Source organism: Eptesicus fuscus, chromosome 24 (assembly GCF_027574615.1).
Source record: "Eptesicus fuscus isolate TK198812 chromosome 24, DD_ASM_mEF_20220401, whole genome shotgun sequence".
Lineage (NCBI taxonomy): Eukaryota > Metazoa > Chordata > Mammalia > Chiroptera > Vespertilionidae > Eptesicus > Eptesicus fuscus.
The window spans coordinates 9,219,859-9,237,414 of record NC_072496.1 but is presented as its reverse complement, the minus strand read 5'-3'; the positions used below and the strand labels follow the sequence as shown (position 1 = coordinate 9,237,414).

Sequence of the window (17,556 nt, the reverse complement as noted above, 5' to 3'; positions counted from 1 at the left end):
ACAGGGACAATTTTACTCCTATCAATTATAAACCAAAAAGCTGAAACTTCACCTCCTTTTTAAAGTCAAATTCCTGCAGTAAGTTCTCACTATACAGTTTAAATAGTGTGGCGATTGGGATTAACAGGGGTAACTTCACATACGTTGGTTACCTGCCATGACTTGAAAAAAATATTCGTTAAAATATAACCTGTTATAAACTACTATAATGGAATCCAAGTTGTGCATTAATAAGGGTCCTAGTTTAATGAGGCTTGTGAGTAGATGAGTATTTGGTACTCGCTTGATATGTTCATTTTTATTTGGGAACACTCTGCAGAGGGAAGCCGAATTCATCCTGCCCTTGCCTTAAATCCACCTGTTAGGGTCCAAGTGACGGATGCTCGCGTCCACGCGGTACGTTAGTGACGGGTGGAGAGGCTGTTGAGCCCTGCAGGTGTTATGAGTGCGCAGACTATTTGAGGTCAATTGGCAGCAAGAGGAAACCTTGGAAACGGGAGAGAGCACGACTCCGAGCCTACAAAGGCCCTCTCACCCCTGTCCCAGGAAAACAGGCGCTGAGCTTGGGCCCGCTGGACACCTGAGTCTCCCCGACTCTCCCAGCAAAAGGGGGCTCCCTGGGAGCTTATCTGAAACCTGATGATGCTAATCTGTCCATGAACAGACTGGGAGGAGGGAGGAGGTGTGAGCGAGGCGGTGTTTAGAGCAGCGAGGGATAGTGAACAAAATACTGAGTCGTGATGAACCGTAATGTAATCCCCCTGCTTTGGACGAAGCGCCTTCCGGGCAGGGCTTGATGGTCCAGTCGATTCCAGCACACACTTGGCATCTTGCTGGAGCACATGGAGGATGCGGATTTGGGTCGGGGGGGGGGGGGGGGGGGGCGGGCACAGAAAACAGAGCACAGAGGGCATTGTTTTTTATTAGCGCAGCCAGTTTAAAATGATGCGCGTTAACCACATTCATATAAATGACAGTTTCTCTAACCCCTGAATCATCCTACATTATATATATATATGTATGTATTTACTTCAGAGAGGAAGGCAGAGAGAGAGAGAAATATCAATGATGAGAGAGAATCATTGATCGGCTGCCTCCTGCACACCCCACACTGGGGATCAAGCCCACAACCCAGGCATGTGCCCTGACTGGGAATCAAACCGTGACCTCCTGGTTCATAGGTCGATGCTCAACCACCACTGAGCCACACCAGCTGGGCTATCCTGTATTTTCAATGCCGTCGGTTCACACACATCAGAGCGAGAACCCCGAATTTGTGTGGGGTCAGGACCAGCCAGGCTCGGGATGGGGAGACAGCTGAGCGCTGTGCCCTCGCCCTCGTATGTGGGTGGCCCCGCAGCTGTTGATCCCTCTTTTGCGCCTGCAGATCTAGACTTCAATCTTATGTCCACAGAATGGACATAAACAACGGGTTGACATCAGCTCTCAAAACATCGGCAAGGCAGCCAGAGGCAGTCACCCTGAAATGCTGAGCAACACCGGGGCTGTTGCTATATCATATTTGTCTTTGTACCATGGTACCGGGCTCTATAAATACTAGAGGCCCGATGCACGAAATTCGTGCAAGAGTAGGCCTTCCTTCCCCCGGCTGCCGGCACCGGCTTCCCTCTGGCACCTGGAACTCTGACTTCCCTCGCAGCCCCGGTTTCATCTGGAAGGTCGTCCGGAAGGACACCCGGTCTAATTAGCATATTATGCTTTTATTATATAGGATAAAAGCTCAGCGCACAAGGTTCAAGGCCATCTTGACCTGCTCTGCAAATGGGAGGAACGCCCGGATGGCATGGCCCAGCTGCCATATGTTGGTCCTTAGGACAATCAAGTGAAATTCTATTTGCATCAACCTTTTCTTGCAAATAGTATTCAATGTGAGGCGACGAGGCATCACTGTGGGATCAGAATGGAGTGCGGCGTTCGATGTGGACTCGTCTTAGCTATGTGTCCTTGACAAATTCCTTAAACTCTTTCGAGCCACTCCTGCTGGGCGGCTGTTGTCCGTTTAGGCTGCGATTGGTCACTTGAGGACATAACTTTTAACTGCTGCAAGTGTTAAGTGCTGACATATTTTGCTATGAAGCATTTAGATATTCTAAATATGCTTCATACATAAAGACTGGATTTGAGCTTAGGATGATATTGGCCACGAGATAACAGGCCACTAAATCTTTATCGTTAAGGAAACCCCATTGATATTGAGCTGGGTTCTCGTCTAAAAATGCACGTTTTCTGGCCTTTCCGTGGAATTGTAGCTTTCGTTTTGTGTGCAGGGATTTTTGTTAGCTAGTGTCTTTCCTCCGGGTAAAACAGCCACAACGACAAATCAATGGAATATATGCTTGAGGCGAAACTGTTCACCACAGTTTGAAGGAAGGTTTGACCACAAAAACGACATTGCAAGATTGTTGGCTAAGCTGTGATGAGAACACCCAGAGAAAAGCGAGCGAGCATGCAGATTTGCTCCGAACAGGGAGTCGGGAGTCATATCACTGTTGTCCTCCAGGTGGCAGGATTTAGGCTGTCACTGAATTAACGGATATAAATCCCCGCCCCCCCCCCCGCCCCACTCCCCCTCACAACCGGATGAGTGGCTAGTTTCTGAACAATCAGTACCGTGGTGGCATTGATTCGATTTAATTGTTACAACTGGCCAAATGGGCAGATTGATCTTAGAAGAGTCTGTGGTTTAAGGACCTTAATTAACTTAGCCTCGCAGCCCTCTCAAACAAAAAAAAACGAGAACTTGTTATCGCTCATAACCAGGCAGCCAAAATGATTGTTTTGGGTATTGCTGAAGTCTCTTTGGGTCACAGCACACACGTATTTTTAGGTTTATTCCTTTGGTTTATAGTACATAGCTCGGCAGTGGATGGGAGCTATAAAGATATTGCTTTTGTACTTAAAGGGACACGCCGATATAACGGAAATAATCTTAAAAAAGGAATTGTGGGGATCTTGATCATAAACATAACAGGAAACACACCCCTTTCAGTGAGGTGAAGTCGTGCAGCCTTTACTGTTTATTAAACAGCAAAGAACAACCTGTAAAAAGTCAATATTGAATGACCCATACGCACCAAATGACAAACAGAAGGCATTCTTTCCTATTTTTCCTGCTTACTGACATGAGAAGGGTCAGCATTCATTGTCACTTTTTGGATTCCCAATCTATTGTCCGTTTTCCAAAATGCAACAATTGAATCTGGCTGGGCACGGATCACGAAGAATGCTTTTTCATCCCCAGTCATTATGATCTTTATCCTCTTTCCTTCCACGTGGGAGATGGGGCATTCAGGGAGCTCAAAAGAATCTCAGCCAAGCACCTCCAGGGGCTTAGTTTTTGGGGGTGCTGTGGGTGTATATCGATGCTAGAATTGCATGGTAAGCATTTTCAAATCAAGAGCTCTGATTATTTGAATCTGCAGCGTAGGCAAAGGGGAAAGAAGGCTTGAAAGTAGGCAGAATATATCTCTATTATAACCAACAAAGGAGAAAGTCTGATGTGGCTTCGTTGTAAATCGAATGACTTTGAGGGACAGTCCTGGGTCACCCCACTAGTCCCAATGTGTGTGTGTGTTTATGAACAGTTCCCCCTTCAGTACTGAAAGTGCTCAGGTTTTGGGGGATTAATTCTCTGGTCACCCTCGTTATAAGAACTTTCTGGCTATTAGTTGCCAGTTGGACCAATCAGAACAACCCATATTGCTTTGCTTCTTAAAGTATTTATTAAAGCCTACTTACACATTGCCTTTTAAGCTACTTCTGAACTCATTTTATTCTTCTAACATGAAACTACCTCCACATTTTTTCTTTATGTGCAGTTACCCTATTGCTTGTTGTTTTTTTTTTATTTGTTTTCTTTTGTTTTCATTCTTGGATTGCAGAATAATGGAGACCACAGAAAGGCAAGCTTGTTTGAAATATAGGTTGGGAACTTTGCTTGTGGAAATTCACACACTGGACTTTTACACAATCTATGAAACCCACTGAAATGATGACAGAGAAATTTATCCAAAGGCTACGTATCCTAAAAAAAAAGAGAATTCCACTTCATGTTATCATACTCCTGATTTTTTAAAATTATTTTTTAAAAATATATTTTCATTGATTTCAGAGAGGGGGAGAGATAGAAACATCAATGATGAGAAAGAATCATGGAATGGCTGCCTCCTGCATGACCCCCACTGGGGAGCAAGCCCGCAACCCGGGCATATGCCCTGACTGGGAATCGAACCCTGATCTCCGGGTTCCTAGGTAGGCACTCGACCACTGAGCCATGCCAGCCCGGCCATACTCCTGATTTTAATGTCCTACTCTTTTAATGATGAGAACACGGTGATAGTTTTCTCTATCATTTGCCTTTCCTTTCCCTTCCTCAGTTTTATTTTCATTTTTACTTCGTGCATACTTCTCTCTCCCTTTCTCCCCAGAAACATCATTCTGGTTGTTTGTGAAATGTGACTGCAGACTCGGGGTGGTCAGCTACGTGCAATCCGAGTAGAGATGCTGTAGGGGAGAGGGGTGTGTGTGTCAAACACCACCCTGGCCACTAAGGAACATTCTGCCACTGGCTTCTTACTAGGAACATTAGCGTTTTATTATACTCATCCCCAGGTTACACTGTCTGACCACCGTCCTCACGGCGATCATTTCTTTATGTCAGTCAGTAGGGGCTGTTTATTGGTATCAGTCGCTAAAGCTGTTTGAGGGGGTGAATTGCACCAGGCCGGGGCCAAAAATCAGAGGCTGCAACCGACTTCAGCAGGCCCTGCCTTGACAAAGCACAGGCCAGGGAGAGATGCTGAGAGAGAGAGAGAGAGAGGTTTCCTTCTGAAACGCGGAAACCTGTGAATCCTGAGGCCTCAACAGTCACAACCAGTAATCCATCAGCTGATCACAAAGCCAAACGTTCCCACGATGTTTCATTCAAGTGTGAGAGGTGTAACTCTCACGCCTACAACCTTGAGTGAGACCCGCGCATTCTTCCCTGTCTCTCGAGTTTATCCCTTTATCTCCCACCCGCTCTGATCTTCTCTTTAAACCCTTCTCCTCCCTGCCCATTGCCCCTCCTTTCTCCTGTGGCCTCACCCTGAGATTAGCCTAGAGACACAGCTTGGGGATCATCACTGGACTAGTTACTTCTCTCGGACAAATCACTAACCTTGCTTTTTCCTCGTTCAGAGCGCAGAAGCTCATGTCTCTAGAAATGCACACGGAACGTGAGATAGAAATCATGATAGAACCAAACATGGCTTTTCAATCGTATCAAATAAATTATAAGCGAGAACCGGGAAGGCTTTGGGGGTATTTTCACATGAAAGGGTTAGGCGGCTTTTATCGAGGGTCACTACGTAGGGTAAGATGTAGTCACATTACAGGGGGCCCATACGGTTCTTTCCCCCCATGCCCTGGTTTTCAATGCGTCCATGCTGGAAACCATTGTTCTAATCCCGTGGGCGGCAAACTGCGGCTCGAGAGCCACATGCGGCTCTTTGGCCCCTTGAGGGTGGCTCTTCCACAAAATACCACGGCCTGGGCGAGTCTATGTTGAAGAAGTGGCGTTAGCAGAAGTTTAAGTGTAAAAAATGTGGCTCTCCAAAGAAATTTCAATCGTTGTACTGTGGATATGTGGCTCTGTGGACTCATGAGTTTGCCGACCACTGTTCAATCTAATCTAAAGGAAGTTGCTCTTTCATCGGAGATGGGAAGGACCTGTCAGATCATACACTCTGCCTTTGGATCCGTAGGAATAAGGCTCCAGGGCAGGGATGAGCAGTTGGCTTCGTGGCAAACATTTGCTTAGCCTCTTGTAGGAATTCCAGGGGACTTAAGTGAACAGACCCATTAATGAGCCAAGCAGGGCCCATCGTCAAAACAGCTGCAACCCTCCACCTCTCTGCTCTGGAAAACAAAGGAGCCATTTCAGGGTGTTCAATAATAAGAGACCTTAGTCTTGAATTTGGACATAACTGGACTTGGGATAGTCAAGAGTTCTCTTCACCAAAAGTATATTTTCGTCTCCTTTCTTCCTATAATGACTGGGGGCAGAATTCCATAATGCTCTCCTCCCCACCCCCCAAAATACCATAATGGTTAAAAGAAGTGAATGGCCTTCCCCGTACAGAAACTGCTAGGCGGTATAACCAGGAAGCAAATTCTTATCGGCGTCTTCCCTGGCCTTTCCATTCTATTTGTATCTAAGGAAGAGTGGGGGGCACATGTTTTATTGTACACCTCTGACAAAGAGGAAGAAGCGAGAGCATGAGGAAATGGCGAGGAGCGTTTAATGAGCACCTACTAGGTGCCAGGCTCTGTGAGAAGTGCTTTCCGTTCGCTGTATAGTTTAATCCTCACCGTAACCTCATGTTGTTGGTGCTACCATTTCATAGATAAAGAAACTAACACCGCGGGTCAGAGGGACTTGCCCAGGGTCACGGTCACCAAGCCAGAAAGGGACAGAAATTTGAACCCAAGAAAACTTGACTCTGGAGCCGGCCCTTGTAATCACTTCGTGCTCCTGCCTCCTCGGGGTGGTCAAGGTCTCGATGAGTTCAATACCCTTTTCGCCATAAAGACTCTAGAAAGCCCTCGCACATACTAAGATCTCATGAAATTCAGCGACTGTTTCCTTGTCGCATGTGGAGATGAAAAGACTCCACAGGAGTTATTTAATACAAGAAAGGATCCCCGTAGAGTTACCAGGGAGGCAGCTCTTACAGTCTGACCTGTTACATCTTCCAAGGATCGCTCACCCGAGAGGAAAAAGGGACTCACCTACCGACACCAGCAGTTTTCACCGACCCTGCCCTGTCCTACTTTCCGCAGGCTGTGGGGAAATGTAAAGTCGCCTCTGAGGAATAGGCCGGCGGCCCAAGTTGTTGTAAAGGAAGCAGTGGGTCTTCAACAAACTATCATGGACAAGAGTGTGTGTGTTTATATTGGGAAGCGGGGACGGTTGCCAGAAGAATTTATGGCCGAGGTTGTTTCCCTGGCAGTGACAGAGATGGGCTTTTGCTGCGCTCTCCACACTCTAATCTGAATCCAGAGTCTTGGGTGTCTTTGTGTCTCTACCAGGAAGGTGGTCTCCCTGGCTCAGGCGGGGTGCGGGGGAGAAGGGGGAGGAGGGAGGCTGAACCATTGCCATCAGCATCGCCCCACCGGCTGTAAGAATAGTCACTTTTACCCCCTCGGGTACAGCTGCATTCTTGCCCTTCTCGAACTGAGCTCAAAGTGGGGGCGAGTTCAGGGAAGTCTTAGCCAGGCCTGAGTATATTTTTGCTTTGGCTGTTGGGGTGCTGGCCGTTTGTCTAACTCCTTTCAAGCTGCTTCCATTGAGCCTCAAGGAAAGGCACCACCCTAGCCAGTTTGGCTCAGTGGATAGAGCATTGGCCTGCGGACTGAAGGGTCCCAGGCTCGATTCCGGTCAAGGGCACAAGCCTGGGTTGCAGGCTCGATCCCCAGTGTGGGGCGTGCAGGAGGCAGCCAATCAATGATTCCCTCTCATCATTGATGTTTCTATCTCTTTCTCCCTCTCCCTTCCTCTCTGAAATTAATAAAAAATATATTATATATAAATATATATATGCATATATATATATTTTTTTAAAGGAAAGGCACCCACTGATGCTGATTTATATGTAACTTTCAGAATTATTCAGAAGTGGGTTGAAACAATTCCTTTATGCCAGAGTTTTCCACTGTGTATTAATGGGAGGGGGGCGGATTTTCATGTTCAAGGGGGTTTGGAACATGCTGGGTTAAAAGAGTTGAATGTAGGTTAAAAGAGTTGAATTTCTCAGAGCCTTTAGCATAATGATGGGGATCGTGAGTCTGTAACAGAGTACCCAGTGTGTCCCAAACGGGCATCACCATAAAACCCACGTTTATAAGACTTATTCGGGTAGGTCTTGGAAGTTACTAGTGGGTAAGGACATAGACAACGAATGCTCTCTGCAGACTCCAGCTCTGCCACTTACTATGGCCTTGAACTAGGTACTTAGCTTCTCTGGACTACAGCCTTCTCATCTGCAGAAGACTGCTGATGACGATAATACTATGTCCTTTGGGGTTGTTGTGCAGATTAAATGTCCACATACATCGATCTCTCTATCTTACTAATATGTTAGCTATTGTTACTACATCTATTCAGCCGTCTGTTTACTAATAATACGGGCCCCCTATACAGGTAAAGTGTCAATTTCAGAAGTTAGAGACAGTTCCTTGTCGCCTTCCTAGAATAAAAGGAACACCTACCTAGGGAATCATACAGAGGCACTGAGTTTGGGGGAACACTCAACAGACTTTCCAGGGTACATCATCCGTCTAGTCCAGTGGTCGGCAAACTCATGAGTCCACAGAGCCAAATATCAACAGGACAACGATTGAAATTTCTTTGGAGAGCCACATTGTTTAAACCTAAACTTCTTCTAACGCCACTTCTTCAACATAGACTCGCCCAGGCCGTGGTATTTTGCGGAAGAGCCACACTCAAGGGGCCAAAGAGCCGCATGTGGCTCGCGAGCCGCAGTTTGCCGACCACGGGTCTAGTCAGTATGGCCACAGTCGTGCCGAAATGCAAATGTTGACTTGGAGCGACGAAAGGTGACATAAAGGAGAGGGGAAAAGTAAACAGTGGCAGGAGCGCGCCTTGTGTTCGTCCCATTGGGGCTGCGTCGAAAGAGAACATGTCAAGTGATGTGTGATGGACACGGGAGACACGGGCCACGCTCAGCGTCCTGGATGCGAATGTCGAGCCGGAGAAGAAGATGAGGAGAAAGCCCTGTGAGGAAGTGGCTTAGGCAGCACCTTAAAGAGACAGCCATTCATTCCAACAGTGAAACGAACAAATAGGCTTCATTCTTTAGATGAAAAAAAAAAAAATGATGGTGGTCTGCTCCCAGCAGTTCCCAGTCCCATGGAGGGCTAGCTAGACTGTAATCAACTATAAAATCATTGTGCTTTAGGATACGGGCCTTAGCATGGTGTTAGGTATGCACCAGGAGGTCATGGTTCAATTCCTGGTCAGGGCACATGCCCCCAGGTTGTGGGCTCCATCCCCAGGAGGGGGCGTGCAGGAGGCAGCCGATCCATGTTTCTATGGCATCATGGATGTCTCTTATCTCCCTCTCCCTCTCCCTTCCTCTCTGACATCAATAAAAACATATTTTTAAAAATAAAATAGTATCAGGGAACAGCAGAAACGGATTCCACTAATAAATAAATAGATAAAGTAGGAGGGGACTCTTAGATGGAAAGGCATGTCTCAGGGGCTGGCCTGGCCCAGAGTGATGCTCGTGTGTGTGTGTGTGTGTGTGTGTGTACACACTACAGGAGGGAACCCTTCCACGCTGGAGCAAGCGATTCCATTTGGGAGGCTGTGAGGGAGCCCCACTCACTCAGAACCGGGAGGCTTGCTAGCGCGTCCCTCAGCAGCCCCCGTGCAAAGTGACTCTATCCAGTAAATACCGTAAATCACGGTTGTCAGGGCGCACACTCCCCCTTCCTCCCTCTCCCCCCCTCCCCTCCCCGCGCGCGCACACACCCACCCCTCGGCCGCTCAGGGCGAGCTCAGGTCTCAGCGCGGAGAGGACTTCTGACTGTAATCCTAGCACGTCACTTTGTTGAAGGCAAACACGTGGTGCAGAGGGAACTTATAAATCTCTGCTCCCAGGCAAGACCGTGATGTTATCTGCTGGCAGCAGAGGGTTCGCTTGCAGAGGAGCTCCAGAAGCTCCGAGAGAGAGAGAGAGAGAGAGAGAGAGAGAGAGAGAGAGAGAGAGAGAGAGAAGAAGGGGAGCAAGTGGAGGAGGAAAGGGATGGAGAGCCTAGTATAACGGTCTAGGCAGCCATTCGGGATCCGGCCGAGGGGCTGCCTGGATGCAGAGAGGAGAAAGGAGGAGGGTGGACTCCAGGGTGCCAAGTGCCCACCTCCCCTAAGCGAGAAAGCCCGAGGGGCAGAGACGCCAGGAGAGGCGGGCAAGGGTGGGCGTCCCAGGGCAGCCCCGCGCAGCCCCCTTAGGAATAAAACTGCCCCGCCAGCGGGCCCGGGGGCTGGGAGCCACGGCGGCGGCCGCCGGCCGGTCGTCGGCTGCCTGGTTGGCGTTTGGAGCGAGCGCAGAAGGAGGAGCAGGAGAAGGAGGGCGCTGGAGGCTGGACGCGCCTGCCAGCGGCGGCGGCGGCGGCAGCAACGTGGAGTAACCGGGCGGGTCGGCGCGCTCCGGCCGGGGTGGAGGCCCCCGCGCGCGGCTCGGGGAGCAGGGTCCTCGCCGCTTCGGCAGCCGCTGCGGCCGCCGCCGGATCCGAGCGCGTCCCGAGCTCCCGAGCGCAGCGCGGCCGCCTCCCCGCGGCGCGCCAGGCTCCAGGCTCGGCCCCCGCGCGCGCACACGCGCACAGACACACACACACACACGCACGCACACACACTCACTCACACGCACACGCACACACGTGTGCGCTCCTCCGCTCCGAGCTGCCTGCTCCTGCTCCTAGCGCCGCAGTGGACCCGGGGGCCGCGCCTCTCCTGCGTTAAGCACATCCCTTAGCGCCGCACGGACCCCGCTGCGCGCCCGGCGCCCCGCCCGCCTGCCCGCCCGCCCGCAGCTGCCAGCCGGGACCTTTTCATCTCTTCCCTCTTGGCCGCAGGAGCCGAGTTCAGATCCGCCACTCCGCACCCGAAACTGACACACTGAACTCCGTGTCCTCCTCCTCCTACACTCACTTCTGCCTCATAGCCACTCGCCTCGCTTCCCCCCCCAGCTCGTCGCTCCAAGGAAACTTTTTCTAACTCCCCCCGCCCCAAGTGAGGGTTCCCTTTGCCCATCGCATATTACTATTTCCACTTTGGGAACGACTGGCCTTTTCTTCGGAAAGGAATTCTCGAGCAAGATACCCCTTTTTTTTTAATCTCCTCTCTCTCTCTATTGGACAGTGACTCGATTGTTAGCAAAAGTTTCGCATTAAAAAAAAAAACAATCTACCTGACCTGTATTTTCAGATTGGTTGGTTTCTTTTTCCATTTCTTTCTTTTTTCCTCTATTATTATTATTATTTTTTTGGTACCATTTTTTAAAACTTTTTTTAAGGGAAAAAAAAAAACTTTTTCCACCTTTAAAAAAAAAAATGCACTACTGTGTGCTGCGCGCGTTCCTGCTGCTGCACTGGGTGCCGGCCGCGCTCAGCCTGTCGACGTGCAGCACCCTCGACATGGACCAGTTCATGCGCAAGAGGATCGAGGCGATCCGCGGGCAGATCCTCAGCAAGCTGAAGCTCACCAGCCCCCCGGAAGACTACCCCGAGCCCGAGGACGTGCCCCCGGAGGTCATTTCCATCTACAACAGCACCAGGGACTTGCTCCAGGAGAAGGCCAGCCGCCGGGCGGCCGCCTGCGAGCGGGAGCGCAGCGACGAGGAGTATTACGCCAAGGAGGTGTACAAGATCGACATGCCGCCCTTTTTCCCCTCGGAAAGTAAGTACCGCTCTGTTTGGTTGTTGTTGTTTTGTTTTTGTTTTTGTTTGTTTGTTTCCATTCTCCGAGGCTTAGCTGCCCGAGGCTCCCCAAACGCGGGGCCACCGCGCCAGGGATCGCCCTTCCCCGCGTCCCCGCGTCCCCGCTGCGTCTTTCGGTCTCCAGCCCCTCGTCCCCGCTCACGCCCCTTCCACCCCAGGGCGTAAGAACCTGAGGCTGGAAAACGTTGCCTTTTCACTGTATTTTCTCCATGTCTCTCCCCCCCACCCCCCCACCCCCGCCCCCAGAGCCCTCCTCCTCTCTAAGGCGTTCTTCTCTTTTTCTCGCCCCTGAGATTCTTGGCTGGGCTCCCCCCTGTCCCCCCGAGAGGCGCTCCCCGGGGCCGAGGTCAGCAGGGGAATCCTGGTGGGTTTCTTTTCTGGGCCCCGATGGCCTGGTGCAGGAAGGGTTAAAAAAAAAAAGTGGCTCGGAGCTAGCCTCTCCGGAAGGGAAGGCGCCCCGCGCGCCCCTCGCCCCCCGCCGACCTATCCAACGGGCTCCCCCAAGCCTCCCCATTGTCCCCAGCTCCCAACGCCAAGACCAACCCGATTTGGTGAAAAAACCCTTCCAAAACACCTACCTCCTAACCAGCCCCCGGTTCTGGAGCCTGTGGCCACCGCCAGGTGTTTACATCCCCAAAGGCCGGCTGGTGCCCAGCCCCCCCTCTCCCCCCCCCCCCCCCCCCCCCCCCCCGTCCCCCCGGCTTTGAAGTCACCTGGAGCGGTGGCCAGGGCAGCTTGGTGTCTGACTTGGTGCGGAAAGGGGGTTGGTTGACTTGCACGTTATTTTCCAGAATCTACTCAACCCTGCCTCGCGAAGTTCGCGGGGTAGCCAAATCGCCTTTCTTATGCGTTTATCTGTATCCCTGGGGAGCCCTGAGCTCCTGCGGGGACTTGGGCCGCCCTCCTGGGGAGCCTCAGAGCCAGGAGAAGGCAGCCCATTTGCTTCCTGTAAACCTGTTTCTCGGAGGGCAGCCTCCTCCTAGCCAGCTGGCATACAGTAGCAATGGGAGCCGAGTGATTTATTGGGGAGTTCCTTGGGGGTGGGGGGTAGAGGGGTAGAGAAAAGGACAGTCTGCTTAGAATTAGTTCCCCATTCTGAAAAGAAAGGAAAAAAGAAGTGCTACCTGAGAGGGTTAAATACCAGGAAGAAGAAAAAGAAAAAGAAAGAAAGAAAGAAAAAAAAAAAAAAGCTTCGATATTGGCGTAGTCCAAACCCCAAGTTGTAAACTTTCCATTGGTTGCCCATTTCTCTCCACCCCTTCCCGTGCCCTATATCCTGGCTGGCTGCCTTATGGAATCTCTGTGTCTTTCCTAAATCGATAATATGGCCCTCTGGGTCCGTTTGATCCCGGAGGTTCTACTGATAGGGCGGAGCTTTCCTTTTTGAATACTTCTTGTTCGTTTTGACAAGTCTCAGCTCTGTGACTCGCCCTGTCTCCTACTTGAGGGTCTCAACACGTGAGCCGGTGGACCTAACCCCAGTCTTCCCCGGGGACCTTTCTTTTGCTACATCTCCTCCTGCAGGGGATCCTGGCCGGCGGGAGGGTTTTATTATTGTGATGATGGTGATAAATACACTCCACCCTGCTTATTCCCTGCGGGGAGCGAAGCTCTGGGTCTGGGGTGGAGCCAAGGCGATATTAGGCAAGAAGGTTCATTGTCAGGAATCCAAAGCCATTGAGACGAACCCGGGGCTGAGTCAGTTTGCTGTCTCCTGCACGTGCGTGGTTCTGTTAGGGCAGCCGGGCCAGGGTGTTAGGTAGCACCTGAATATGTCATCCCAGGAGTGTGTTTATCTGCAAAATCTCCGATGCATCGCCAGCGCTTTGCACAGAGGAGGTTGCATCCCTCAGGAGAGAGGTGTTGGAGAGAGCAGGTCACCCATGAGGGCGTTCATGCCCTGTTCTCTCCAGCGTCTCCCGGTCCAGAGGGCTGAGGGGATCCGCCCCGGGGGTCATGGCCATCAGCAACGTGGAGAAATTCTCACAGAGTCAGGATCCCAGATAGGGCAGCTGAGATCAGCAAGTGGAAACTCTTTCCCCACCCCACGTGGAGCCACCAAAGATAATGAAAACCTCTCCGAGGTCCAGCATTTTCAAAATAAACCGTCGGTGTTTCATACCAACATACAGGCGTCTAAAAGCCTGTCTGTTGAAAGCACATGGAGGGACAGAGACGCACAGCAGACTGCGTCCTACTGTGTAAGGACTGTGGACCATTTCACGGAAAGTAGGTTAACTGATTTTCCAGCACTTTCGAGTTATACTGGAATAGAGTACACCCTTCCAAAAAAAAAAAAAAAAAAAAAAAGGAGGGAGGGGGGAGAGAAGAGAAAAGCACTCCACCATATTCTGAAACAGCAAATTGAAAGTACAGCCCTAACTTCCTTACCAGCGTTCCCCCTTTAGGACTGGCTCGGTGGCTGCCGGAGGGAGGGTGCCTGTCGTAGCTTGCAGGGACATCGGTGAGGGTCAGGAGCCTCAGAGCCCAAGGCATGGGAAAGATCACTGGTTCATTTTTTTTTTTTTACCCCCAACTTATTAGCGTTCAGGGAGTGACTCCGGCTCAAATATTACAAATATGCTCTAATTATACTCAACGAGCCATATATCATTTCAGATCGCTGATCGCCCTTCGCGGCGCATTTTATACGGTTCAGACTCAATATTTTTAGCAACGTGGACATTTCAAAGTAAAAATATGAGAGATATTGTATATGCCTCCAGGCATATTTTGTCTTAAATATTATCCTTGGCCCGGCGTACTATATAAATACAGTAAATATGAATAGAACTGGCCAGTTGCCAGTTTTCTCGGGCGAATTTTAGTCAAGAAAGGTATTTAGGGGATATAAATAATACTGTGTCAACAGTTAGAGAAGGGGTCTGATTCGTTTTGAATTTATTCATATTGATCTTCTCACATGCTGTTAGTTTAAGGCTCAAAGTGGAGTTAGGCTTAGGTTTACCGATCGTTTACCCAGTGGGAATTGGTGGATTTCTGGGTCCTTTGGACAATCTTATTTGAAGTTCAAGGCACATCTATTCAAAAGACCCTGCACAAGTCTTTAGAGATTTAGTGAGAGTAACATCCTTAACCAGAGGACATGTCAAATGATGGACAGTTTAAAATCTGGAGAGGCTTGGACAAACCTAAAAAGGAAGAGACAAAACGTTTCATTTTCTCTCTTTCCTCTCCCTCTTTCATTCTAACTAATCAGGCACTTGTGATTCTAACTGTGGTGATTACACTTACACACACACACACACACACACACACACCCCGCCCCCACCCAGGATGCATCTGACATTTTTGATTGTCCTGACTGGGAGTGGAGGGGTGTTTAGTGGGGAAGGCTGGGGATTTGGCTAAGCACCCTAGAACACCCACAGCTGAGCCCCTCCCATGTATCAAAGAATTATCCAGCCCAAAGAATCAGGCATGCCAACATTGAGAAGCCCCGATTCCCGATATTTACTTGGGGTTACTGAATTCTGCCAGTAGTCCTATGTTAAAAGTAATCACCTAAAAAATAAAATATCTTTATAATCAAAAGGACATTAAAATGAGAGCCTTGAATAGAAAGATAATCAGAAAGTTGCCTTCATTAAATAGGAGCATGAAATCGGACCATTTGGTACAGTCTGTGCTTTCTTACGATGGTGATAAACACCTAAATTAGACATCTGAACTTCCCATTCATTGAGCCTGAGGCCTGGCGTGGCCCCACCCCTCAGTAACTTGGGTCAGCAAGTGGTATCAGTCAGGACAAAGAGAAGTGAGAAATTATCTTGGAGTTCCCTTGCAAGGAAAATAAACAGCGCATGTTAATGAAGAGTGGATTCGCCAAGCCAGGCAACCGAAGAAAATAAATAATCGTGTTGGTTTATTCAATCCTATTGAATGAGATAAACTAAAATATACAGCCCGAAACATCACAGCGAGGTTTCTTCGGCCATTGTTTTCACATGAATGTTAAACATTTGATGCCAAAACAATGTCCTTTTCTATTTCCCCTGTCGTTTTCCAAGGGAACTCGTGGCGCGTAGAAGGGATTACCCCTAAAGCGCTGTGTTCTGGGGGAAGGGCGGCTGACGGTTCTATTCAGGGACAGGGCTTGCTGTGCACAAGTTGCTGGACTGCGGGCCAGTTGCCCAGGGAAGGAAAATATTAGCAGTTGCTGGAACATAGTAGTATTTTTTGCTTGATGTTCAGGGATTTTTATTTTTTAAGATTCTCTGTGTGTGGATGTGCGAGAGAAACAGAGAGCGAAAGAGAGAGGGAAGGAGAGAGAGAGAGGGGGGGAAAAAAAAGAGATCAAAGGCAGACTTGAACCCTTTGACTTCCACAATGGCTGAGTTATTAATAAACAACAGACCCACTTTAATTCCTTCATTGTTATTGCATCATCGCTTGTACTAACTCTAGTGCCTAATTGTGGTTACATTTAACTTAGGCCACATACTCTGTCAGGATTTCCTCTCTGTTTTTTCTTTTCCTCTCTGTTTTTTTCTTTGACTTTTCAAGGACTAGAAAAAACCCTCAAAGAAATATACTGTTTATAGCTGAAGCCGTTGGGCAAGTCTTTGCTGCCAAGTGAGGCCAGCCTCCTCACCACCAGGGAGGCTGGGCTTTGGAGCCAGAGGGGCCAGGTGGGGACCCCCTTGACCTCCCAGAGGGACTCCCAGCCCTGTGTCTCCACAGCGACCTCTGGGGGCGACTGCCGGAGCTGCACCTTTCGAAGGATGGCTTCTGTCTGGTGCCAAAGCGCTGATGTAAGCTGACGGCAGCATCTTCCCTATAAAGATACCAAGGAATGACAGATGGGCTTTCCTAGAGGAAACGGAGATGGGGAAAGAGGGCTAGTGACTCAGTGTCCATCCACCATCAGATCTGGGTTAGAACCGAGGAGGTCGCTGACCCCCAGGCCTTCGCCCAGAGGTGACAACATGCTTCAGGCTGCATTTTGATTATTTACTTATTTTTAAATATATTTTTATTGATTTCAGGGAGGAAGGGAGAGGGAGAGAGAGAAACACCCATGGTGACAGAGAATCCTTGATGACCTGCCTCCTGCACGCCCCCTAGTGGGAATCGAGCCCGCAACCCGGGCATGTGCCCTTGACCGGAATCGAACCTGGGACCCTTCAGTCTGCAGGCCGATGCTCTCTCCACTGAGCCACACTGGCTAGGGCCAGGCTGCATTCTTAGAAGGTTCGTGGAGGAACCTGGCCCTGGGAGAGACATGCAGGCCAACCATGGAGTTGGGACTCTGGTCAGCACCCCCCCTCCCCCTGTCACCCCGCGATGCTCTCTTCACTGAGCCACACTGGCTAGGGCCAGGCTGCATTCTTAGAAGGTTCGTGGAGGAACCTGGCCCTGGGAGAGACATGCAGGCCAACCATGGAGTTGGGACTCTGGTCAGCACCCCCGCCTCCCCCTGTCACCCCCCTCCAGTCCCCTTGTATGTTTAGTAGGAAGGTGAACGGCAAGCCAAGGCCCTGCGTGGAACAGGCTGGAAACGGCCCCTGCATCTGTCTTGATGGAGCATTTCCGGTGCTGAGGGATGCTGGAGGGGACGCGGACTCGCCAGATGTGCTCGCTCTCCTTCGGCAGCCCTTCAGCCGGAGGGAGGGTGGGTTCCGTTCCTTCGATCCGGAGCAGCTTGACGAAATGTGCCTCTGGCCAGAGATAAACAAACGTTTCCATTGTCATTCTGAAGCCATATGGTGTGCGTTTCTTTTCCAATATTCTTTAAACCCGGATCATTTTTAAAATTTTTTTTTTTTAAACCTAGGAATCCCGTGTTCCCCGGGCGTTTTCAGTTGAATCCCAGACGAGGGATTCTTTGATGGGTTTGTTTAGACTGCGAAGCTCGCTTCTGTCCGTGTTTGGGAGAGATTGGAGACGTTCCGATCAGGCGACAGCCACGAACCGGGTGTTGTTTGTTGTTGTTGTTTGTTGTTCTTGTTGTTGCCTTTGACTTTGTTTCTCTTCTGGCCTCTCTCATCCGGAAGTGGGTGGTGACTGTAC

At 49.9% G+C, this 17,556-nt stretch overlaps 1 protein-coding gene across 1 annotated transcript in view; it reads left to right on the top strand.

Annotated features, from left to right (window-relative positions):
- The first annotated feature begins 11,136 nt into the window (after window positions 1-11,136).
- TGFB2 (transforming growth factor beta 2) overlaps window positions 11,137-17,556 on the top strand; it is a 58,935-nt gene continuing 52,515 nt past the window's right edge. The window contains exon 1 of the mRNA XM_008149823.3: window positions 11,137-11,482. Coding sequence (XP_008148045.1) covers window positions 11,137-11,482 — 346 coding nt within the window. The remainder of the gene's footprint in view (window positions 11,483-17,556) is intronic.